This window comes from Belonocnema kinseyi, chromosome 7 (assembly GCF_010883055.1).
Source record: "Belonocnema kinseyi isolate 2016_QV_RU_SX_M_011 chromosome 7, B_treatae_v1, whole genome shotgun sequence".
NCBI classification, from domain to species: Eukaryota; Metazoa; Arthropoda; class Insecta; order Hymenoptera; family Cynipidae; genus Belonocnema; species Belonocnema kinseyi.
Genome location: NC_046663.1, coordinates 32,888,893 through 32,898,330, shown reverse-complemented (window position 1 = coordinate 32,898,330; position 9,438 = coordinate 32,888,893). Strand labels below are relative to the sequence as shown.

The 9,438-nt window shown below is 29.3% G+C and overlaps 1 protein-coding gene across 1 annotated transcript; it reads right to left on the bottom strand.

The window, feature by feature from the left end:
- Window positions 1–7,957: 7,957 nt before the first annotated feature.
- Window positions 7,958–8,772, bottom strand: LOC117177407. The gene is made up of 2 exons (XM_033368072.1): window positions 8,317–8,772; window positions 7,958–8,160 (listed from the first exon to the last, which is right to left on the bottom strand). The coding sequence occupies exons 1-2, from the start codon at window positions 8,625–8,627 to the stop codon at window positions 8,130–8,132; spliced, it is 342 nt and encodes a 113-aa protein (XP_033223963.1). The 5' UTR covers window positions 8,628–8,772; the 3' UTR covers window positions 7,958–8,129.
- Window positions 8,773–9,438: the final 666 nt, after the last annotated feature.

Genomic DNA, 9,438 nt, shown 5'->3' with positions numbered 1-9,438 from the left:
TTTTGTAGCTAACTGGCATCAAAGTAAGTAAGAGGAAAGGCTCTTACAGGCCTTTCCTCACCCCTTCTCCTCCATACTTCAACGCTTCGTTCTTTATACATTCTTCTTCTGTAGCCTTGTTCCTTTGTAATCTATTTATTGCCGCATCACCTTCTTTTCTTCTTATTATATTTCCTACCTCAATTTCTCCTTATACTAACTTTCTATTTTCCCCTATTATCCTATTTTGTTCTCCTCCTAACAGAGCCTTGAAATAGTTTGTCCACTCACCCAATTCTATTTCTTCATTCACTCCCTTCTTTCTTCCTCTTTCCTTATTTATCACATCCCAAATTCTACTTTCTTTGATCGCTTTTTCTACTTCTTCCTTGTACTTTTTCTTTCCCCTTTTCTTTTTCCTTTGTAGCATCCTCTCATGTTCACGTTTTCTCCTATTGTACTCCACATTCTACATTTCCCCTATTCTCCTTTTTGTTACATACTCTTTCATTCTCTCTTTACTCTCATTACATTCCACGTGCCACCAGCCTCTCTTTTTCCCCTCCTCTTTCATTTTTTATACCTATCTCACCCCTTGCCTTCTCAATCGACCCTTTTTATCTTTCCATTAACAAGTCCACTCCCTCCTCTTCTATAAACCTCATCTTTTGTTTTCCATTTTTTTCAACTCTTTCAGTTTATCTACCTCCCAATCTGCCATTTTCTTGTTCCTTTCTCTCTCTCTTTCCTACCTCCAACTGCCTCGCTTCTGGTCACCACCTTTTAGTGTAACTGTTACGGGAAAGTGCTCGGATCCAATCTCATTACCCACTTTTATTCAACTTATCAAATTCCTCATTCTTTCTTCCACCAGTATGTAGTCTATCACTGTCTCTCCCTTTCCTACAAATGCGCTCACTTTTCTCATCTTCTTTCATATTGCTATTCCATATAGACCATCCTGTTTATCCTATTATGACTAGTAAGCTACTCCCCTGCTATTCCCTTGTATCCCCTGCTATCTTCCTGTGTCTGGAACTCCTTACATATGCTTCCTTTTCTCCATCCCAAGTCCCTTCCCCTTGTTCGCCAGTCCATGTATTCAAATCACCTCCTATCAAAACTAACTCTTCTTTCTTTTCCTCCATCCACCTCATAATTAATCACCAAACTTCCTCTTCCCCTCTTCTTCTATGTACGTAAATCACCGCTATTTTGACTTTTCCACCTCTCGACCTTCTTACCATTGTACCATCCTTTTCGTTCCTATTCTTCTCTTTTCTTTCTTTTACTGCAAATTCTTTTCTTACACCTGAGACCATTCCGCCCATCCCTCTCCCTTTAACGTGTTCCTTTCTTGCTTTTTGCATCCTCGACACAAATCTTTCGGTGACATCTTTTTTACCCCCTTCTAGTCCTTCTCATCTTCCCAAGTTTCATTAATCATAATCACATCCGATTTTTCTATCTCCACCTAAAACCTTTATCCTTATTCTTCAAACTTGACACATTCCAGAAAGCTATTTTCACGTTTCTCTCCTTCCTTCCCCCTTTTTCCTATTCACTTTGTTCTCCCTTAGCCGTTTGGAAACCAGTCTGTTGTATCTCTAGACTCTTTTTCTTCTCCCTTCCCCCTACCTTTCTCAAAACTTTTTCCTTTTTTTCTTAATTCCTTTAATTCTTTATCCCAGCAGAATTGCTCCCCATTTATCCATAACCTGTCCTTCCATGTCCACACCATACGGCCCTTTTCCTCTCTAGCCAAGCCCTCTGCTCTATTTGTCATCCCCTTTTCCTCTCCCTCCATGTTAGATCTTTTTTAATTCTTTCCCTTTTTCCTCTAAATAATTTGTTTTCCCTCCATAATTTTCTTTTTGTCCTCCTCACTCCCCACTTTTACTAGGAAGATTCCTTCTTTTTCTACCTTCATCCCTCCTATTCTAGTACCGTCTCATTACAGGATAAGCATATAAAAAAATTTATTTTAAAACATATGAGCCCTGAGAGCAGGGACTGGGTTAGTGTAACCCGAGCTAATTTTCAAAGTTGTGGCACTTTGGAAGAATTTATTGTTGGGGGTTCGTAGGGGGGGGGGGGGGGGGGGGGGGGGGGGGGGGGGGGGGGGGGGTCTATGAGATGCGAACATTTGGAGCGTCGATCGGCAGCTTCAGTCTGCGCTTGGTGTGAAAATGATAATTTTGTTGAAATCGGAGTCGGGTATTAGACACCCAGTTCGTACGGAACATGGCAAAATCCGTTATTTGTGAAAATTGAAAATTGTCTTTTTACAAGCTTTGTATGCAGTAGAGTATATTAATACATATAATTACATTATTATAAATTCATTTTTATAATATTGTATTGAAAATGGATATTAGTACGAATTTGTTGGCAATAAAATCTCTAAGCTGAAACGCTGCAATTTGTGTCCTAGTTCCCTTGACCATAAAACATTTTAAAATAAGTATAATTAGTGTCTGGTCTATTGCATTCAATCAGCAAATAGTTCAAGCAAATCGTGTTGTTTTTTTATGTTATTATCCTAAATATTATGTAAAACAAGTATTTTTTTGCATTCTAGAAAATATTTTTCAAAAAATGGAAAGCAATTGAAAAGAAATTTAATGAAATTTGTTGTAAAAATTGTAAAAAATTGTTTTCGAACGAATTAGTTTTATTTATATTTTTTACAGGCTAATCTTCCTCAAGTCGAAAGAATCTTTGTGCCAAGTTTTAGTTTCCTATGTATTCTGATTTCGGAATTCAATAAAAAGACAAAATTTCACAAATGGTTTAGTTTTTAATCAAATATTTAAACTTAAAGAAATTTGAATGAGATTAAAATAAAATTCTACGTCCTATTTAACCTCCAATAGTTAAATTAATGTGGGTATGTTTTTCTATTGTAATTTGATAATAATAAAAATAGAAAAGATGAAAGTAATAAAAAGGAGAAGGAAGGTGATTTGGTTCGTTGTCTTTTCATTTTTCTTCCCTCTTTTTTATTTTTGTCCAAAAAGGAAATTTTTTCTTTTTTTTTTAAGAAATTTTTGATCTTTTTTCAAGCTTCAATAGAAAGATTTTATAGCAGTTTTCCAAATTTAGTTGTTGAATTATGATGATTTTTCAACTGAAATAATAAATCTTTAACCAAATAATGGAGTATTTAAATGAAAAACATAAATTTTACAAAATAAATGAACTTCCGTTTAAAATAAAGAAATTTCAAATCAATGTTCATTTTGTCAACAATAAAAAAAAACAATTAATTTTCGTGCGAATAGTTAAATACTTAACAAAAAAAACAATGAATTTCAAACAAAATAACGATTTTCCAACTGATGAGCAAGATTTTCCCGCCATGAAAGAAAATTCTTGTAACTAATATTTTCCATTCACAATAAAAAAAAAATAATTCCAAAGTATGACTCAAAACAAAAGTAATACAAAAGTTATTAATGACAAATGTAATAAAATGATATTTCCTGAAAAATCATCTAAATTCTAAGAAATATGATTTTTCATCTAATTCCACTGAAAATTCTTAGAAATTGTTAAAAATACACTAAAAATGTTCAAATCCTTTAAAATCTTTTGAAAGCACTTACAATTTTTAAAAACCGCGGTAATTTGTTGAAACTGTTAAAAATTAATGAAAATCACTTTAAATATGTTAAAATTATAGAATTTTTTGAAAAATCCATAACCATGTTTTAAATACCCGAAAATATTTATAAGAATTTAAATTCGTTAGAAAAACCTTGGAGTATTTTATATTCTCTTAAAATCTTTAAAATCCTACAAATAATGAATTATTTAAAATCCGTTGAACCTAATATAAATATTAAAAAATGTTATGTAATTATTTATTTCTATTAAAATCCCATACCAATCATTTGACATTTGGCTTCTGCAAATATTATATACTAATAAAGGTTTAAAAAATAAATAAAAATACGAGTTTTATGATCGTAAGTATTTATTGAGATCATTGTATTATAAAAAAACAATAGTAATGATACTTTCATTTATATCATTGTTTTTGAAATCTATTAATTCCAATTTTTAACGAGCTTTTATTAAAATGTTCTAAAACTAAAGACATTTGAAAATTAAAGGAAAAAAGCATCGTCAACTGTACCTAATTTGATTATTGCGAAATCTCTTTTGTTAAAGCTCCTTCGGCTTTAACGAACACACTCTCATCACGTATCTCATTTTTCGCGCACGATTTTGTCCAAAATGAAAATTTCTTTATTTCATGTTAAAAATCATTATATCAAATTTTTACTAATTTTTTGGTTGTTACTCGGTCGAGGATTGCTTAATCATATATTATCAAATAAAGTCGAAAACAAAGTACCAATTTTATTTCTAAAGATTACTGTAAAATTTGTCCTTTATTTTGTATTATTTTGTATTCTCACCTACTCTAAAAAAACGTATCATTTCAATAACTTGATAATGTCCCCATTCATAATATGCAGTGATATGCAAATAAATGTATTTTTATTGTCTTGTTTTTATCATTATAAAAGTTGAGCATCATATAACAACAAAATTTTCTCAAATATAATTTTATTGCAACACCTGTCGATTTTCCAAGAAATGAATTTGTTTATCTTCAATGTTATTCTTTACGATTTGAATACAAAATGCGCATCCGACCAATAAATAATTAAAACAACAGTTTTATATCTTTTTTGCTTGAACAATTTTTGTTTATTTATTTTCTTTATAGCTTGCGTTTTTTGTAATGAGATAAATGGCTATAAATACGTAGATATTTTTTAGGCGTACAATTCTTGTCAATTTTATCTTTTCTTGTATCCTGCATACATTTACCGCAAACAGAAATTTTCGATTTTTAAATATTTTTTGTGAAATGAAAATTAGAATTTTCGATTTTTCAAGAAAATTAAGGAATTTATTGTAATAATCTTAAGGTACCTTCAAAAAGCAAAGTTTTCCTTTTTTTACATTTACTTATATCGTGCTTTGTTTAACTTAGGATGCTCATTTTCGTTTGATTTTTAAATTTTGAGCATGCTGCGCTAATAATATTTTTTCAAAGCAAATAGTTCAACTTTAAAGCAGAAGATCCAAATTTTCAACACGATATTTGAATTTTCAACTAACGAAATTACATTTTCATTCAATTTTTAAACTTTCAAAGACCCCCGATTAATTTTTTTAACTCAAGCACAGGTATTTTTAAATAAATTGTGAAATCGTTGAGCAAAAAAATATTACTTTTTCAGAAGACATGTCAATTTTCAATGGTGAACTTTTTTTGATCAAAAAAGAGAACAGAGATGACTATTTAATAAAACAGTCGAATTTTCAATAAACAATTCATATTTCTGGCAGAGGTAAGTAAAAATTAATTTAAAACTAAACTGATTCATTAAAAAAAAGTATCAAAAATTTCAACTGAATAATTTAATTTTAAACCTACAAAGATTAATTTTGAATCAAGTACTAAAGTTTTGAAAGAAAATAGATCAAATTTGTTATATGATTGTTTCTTGGCAAAATAGTGCAATTTTCCAACTAAGTTAACAAATATTGAAAAAATATGTTTAACTTCAAACCATATAGCTGTATTTTCTACCAAAACAATGTCAATTTTGGACTGAAAATAAAATAGTTAAATTTGTAAATAAAAAAATTTATTTTCTAAAAAAGAATAAATAAACAATTCAGTTCGAATTGAAACTTCGCGTACACGTGTAGACAGTAGATTTAAAAATAGATAAGGTGGTGTACACAATTTAAATTATTATTTATTTTCCTTGAAAGTGTTTTCAATTTTCAAAGATTAATCCGAGATAGCCAGGTTTTCAAAGTTCCATAACTGCAATAGTTAATATATCAACTAAATAAAGATGAATATTTAATAAAATTCCTAAATAAATATTAAAAACTTATTTTTATTAATTTTGAACCAAATCGTGGAACTTTAACTTGAAAGAGACAAATTTTAAAATAAATTTTAAAAATATCAAGCATTATATTTTTAGTTTAAAATACATAATTTTAGTTGAAAAGTTTTGTATTTTTTAAGAATTAATTATCATTTTTGTTAAAAATTTATTTACTTAAAATAAAAACTCATTATTTTGGATAAAGATTCATTATTTCATTATAAACGTTATCTCTTTGTTTGTGAATTCGAGTACTTATCTGAGAATTAATTTTACTAAAAATAAAGTTTCTAACTGAAAAAATTAAGCATTTAATTTGTGACTGAACGCGTAACTTTTAAAGTTAAAAATTTTAACAATTTTGTTGAAATTTTATGTATTTTGTTGAAAATTCTTCTTTTTTGGAAAAACAATAATTTCTTAAACTAAAAATGTTACTATTTTATTAAAAATATCATCATTTTAGTCGAAAATTCAACTCCTTTATACCAACTTTAGCCTTTTTGGTTCAACGTGGAACTGTTTGTTTGACTATTAATCTGTTTTGGTTAAAATTGAACAATTTTGTTGAAAATTCAACTTTTTGGCTAGAGATGCTTTATTTGAGTGGATAATTTATATTTCTGGTTGAAATTTCAACTCTTTTGGTGGTAATTCTTTTTTTTTTAAATTGAAAACTAATTTTTTCACGTAAAAATTTAACTGTTCAATTGATGATTATAAACGTACATTTTTTTGGTCAACATTCAGCTGTGTGGTTAAAAATTTATCTTCTTTATTTAAAAATTTAACTTTTTTATGAAAATGTATGCGTTTTATGAAAATTAATAAATAAATTTTAAACAAATAAATAAAGTTTCAAGCTGAAAACATGACTCCTCAATAAAACAGGTGTGATAATTTTTATATTAGCCAAAAAAGAATTAATTTTATTTGACAAAAATATTTTATAATCAAAACGACGAATTTTCAACCAATAAAGATTTTTTAGTGGTCTACTGAAAACATAAATCTAGAACAAGAAATCATTTTTAATAAAGTTACTTGAAATTAAATTAAACTATTGCATTTGCGGATTAATCATTCTAGTGGAAAATTCATTAGTTAGGTTGTAAATTCAACTATTTTGATGAAAATTAGTTTTTTTCTTTGCTGAAAATTAATTTTTTAAACTAAAAGTTTGAAATATAATATGCGTTGTTAGAAATTATTTCTTTTTTGAAAATTTAAATGTTCGTATCACAATTTATTTAATTTACAATTTTTGCTCCGTTATGTTAAAGGATGCTTAGAATGAACGTTATGAATTAAAATTAATGTTTGCGTTTAAAGGAAGATTTGAATTTGTTACTTTTGGTTGACCGGAAACTTCGAAAAAATTGACAAGGAAAAATCGGGAACAGGTTGGAAACGTATGGTATAAATATTTAAAACTTTACAACTGAGATTTCTCGGTGCTCGATTAAAATATTCCTTTTTTTTGAGATGATGGACATTGAGAAAATCCAAAAAATTTGGTTCCAGTGATCAGAGGATGCAAAAATCTCCTAGAAGGATACACCCAGAGAATTATTCTGGTTAAATTAACCAAATTTTGGTTAAATCAACCCTTGCATATGATTATTAAATGGACAACAAAATATTTAGTTCACACAAAATCATTTCGTGGTTCGTAAAATTTGGTTGATTATACTATATCGTTGTATTGATACAAGAAAATTTATTGCTTCGACCTAGTAAAATAATTTCTAAAACTATTTTGGTAGATCCAACGAAAAAGTTTATTAAATGAATAAAATATTTTCTAAAATGTATAATAAACACACTTGATAGGAAAGAAAACACCATAAATTCAATATTGCGAGTGAAGAATGTATATATTTTAAAAAGTGTTACATAAAAAGACATAATTAAAAAGCATACATATTGAAACAACAGCAGGAACTTTGCAACAGGACCTAGTGTGACATAAAAACTATTACGAAATACATTATTCTTTTTTTCAGTAATTATTATTGTTTTAAGCCGGATCCTGAACCTCCAGAATAATCTCAACCAAAATTTAGAATTAGGGGACCATCAGGATAATGAAATTAAAGAAATTTTAATTTCTGTTGGTCCTTGAATTCTTTTGTATCGCCTTTTTGCTGATTATCCTAGAAAGGTCCTTGTTGAATATATTCATCATACCCTCTAAGAGATAGTTCAAAAACACTTTTTGCTTCATCGTTTTTGGCTTTTGTTTTTCTTGCTTCTGTAAAAAGACTGCTTATATGTAGGAAAATCTTTAAATCTGATCCCAAAGATCTGGCAGAGGATTAACATTTGTCAAGTTAAAAAAAGATTATTGTCGCGAACTAAATTATTCTGGAATAACTCTAAATATCCGGAATATAAATAATACCGATACCTTTTCTTTTCGAATTTCTTTTTCTTCGCCCAGCTCACATACATATTTATCAGTAAATTCAAATTTGCATCATCAGTATGTTGGTGAGAATCATGGAAACCAAGAGCGTTATCACCTAATTGAAGGTACAGCGAGAGCCCTTCCGGCATAATGGTGATTAAACCAATCGATATTTCATTGCCTTGAGGGTTCTTGGTTGTATTATTGTTCCGGCTGTTGAATCTGATCATTTTGGATTCTATTTGTAGATGAAACACCTTGAGAAGAATACCTTTTTCTCGTCTCAAATCTACTCCTAACATTTGATGCATCTCCAAAAACACAAGTATACAAAAATATATACGAAACTGATCATACCTGATTCACATGATGGGATGGATTTTGACCTGTGAAATTTATTTGTTGAGAAGATTCTAAAATATCAGTCTGATATTCAAGAATCTTCTCAACCAATAAGTTTGCCAGGTCAAAATCTATAAAATCATTTGGATCAGATATGATGAGCTTTGCATATATTTTTGTATATTTTTCTTTTCACAGATACATCAGATGTTAGGAACAGATTGTAGATAAAGAATAGGTGTTTTTCTCCAGGTACTTTCTCTACAAGCAGAATTCAAAATGATCAGATTCAACACCAAGAACAAGAATACAACCAAGAACACTCATGGCAAGGAAACATCGATTGGTTTCATCACTATTATCCCGGAAGGGCTCACCCTGTACCTCAATTAGGTGATAAAACTCTTGGTTTCCATGATTTTCACTAACACCCTAATGTTTAAAATTCGAGCATACCAATATATATGACAGCTGTCCCAATCAAGTTGGATTATGTATCGGAGTCTAAGGCTTAGCGAGAATTTTTTTAGACCTGATGCTTCTGTAAAAAGAAAAATGTACAACAATATAGATAAGGCTTATCAGAATAAAAGTTCGGCAACGTCCGACTTTCATTATTATCTACTAAGTTTACCTTCACCATTGCTTCAAGCGCGTTACTCTGTGATATTTAAACTGGATATTGTGAAAAGAACTTGTAAATTTCATTTGACGAATTCCTGAAAATAAGGTTAAGCTATTGCCCCTTGTGTGTCTAGTTTAGAAATTTGGGCAGTATTC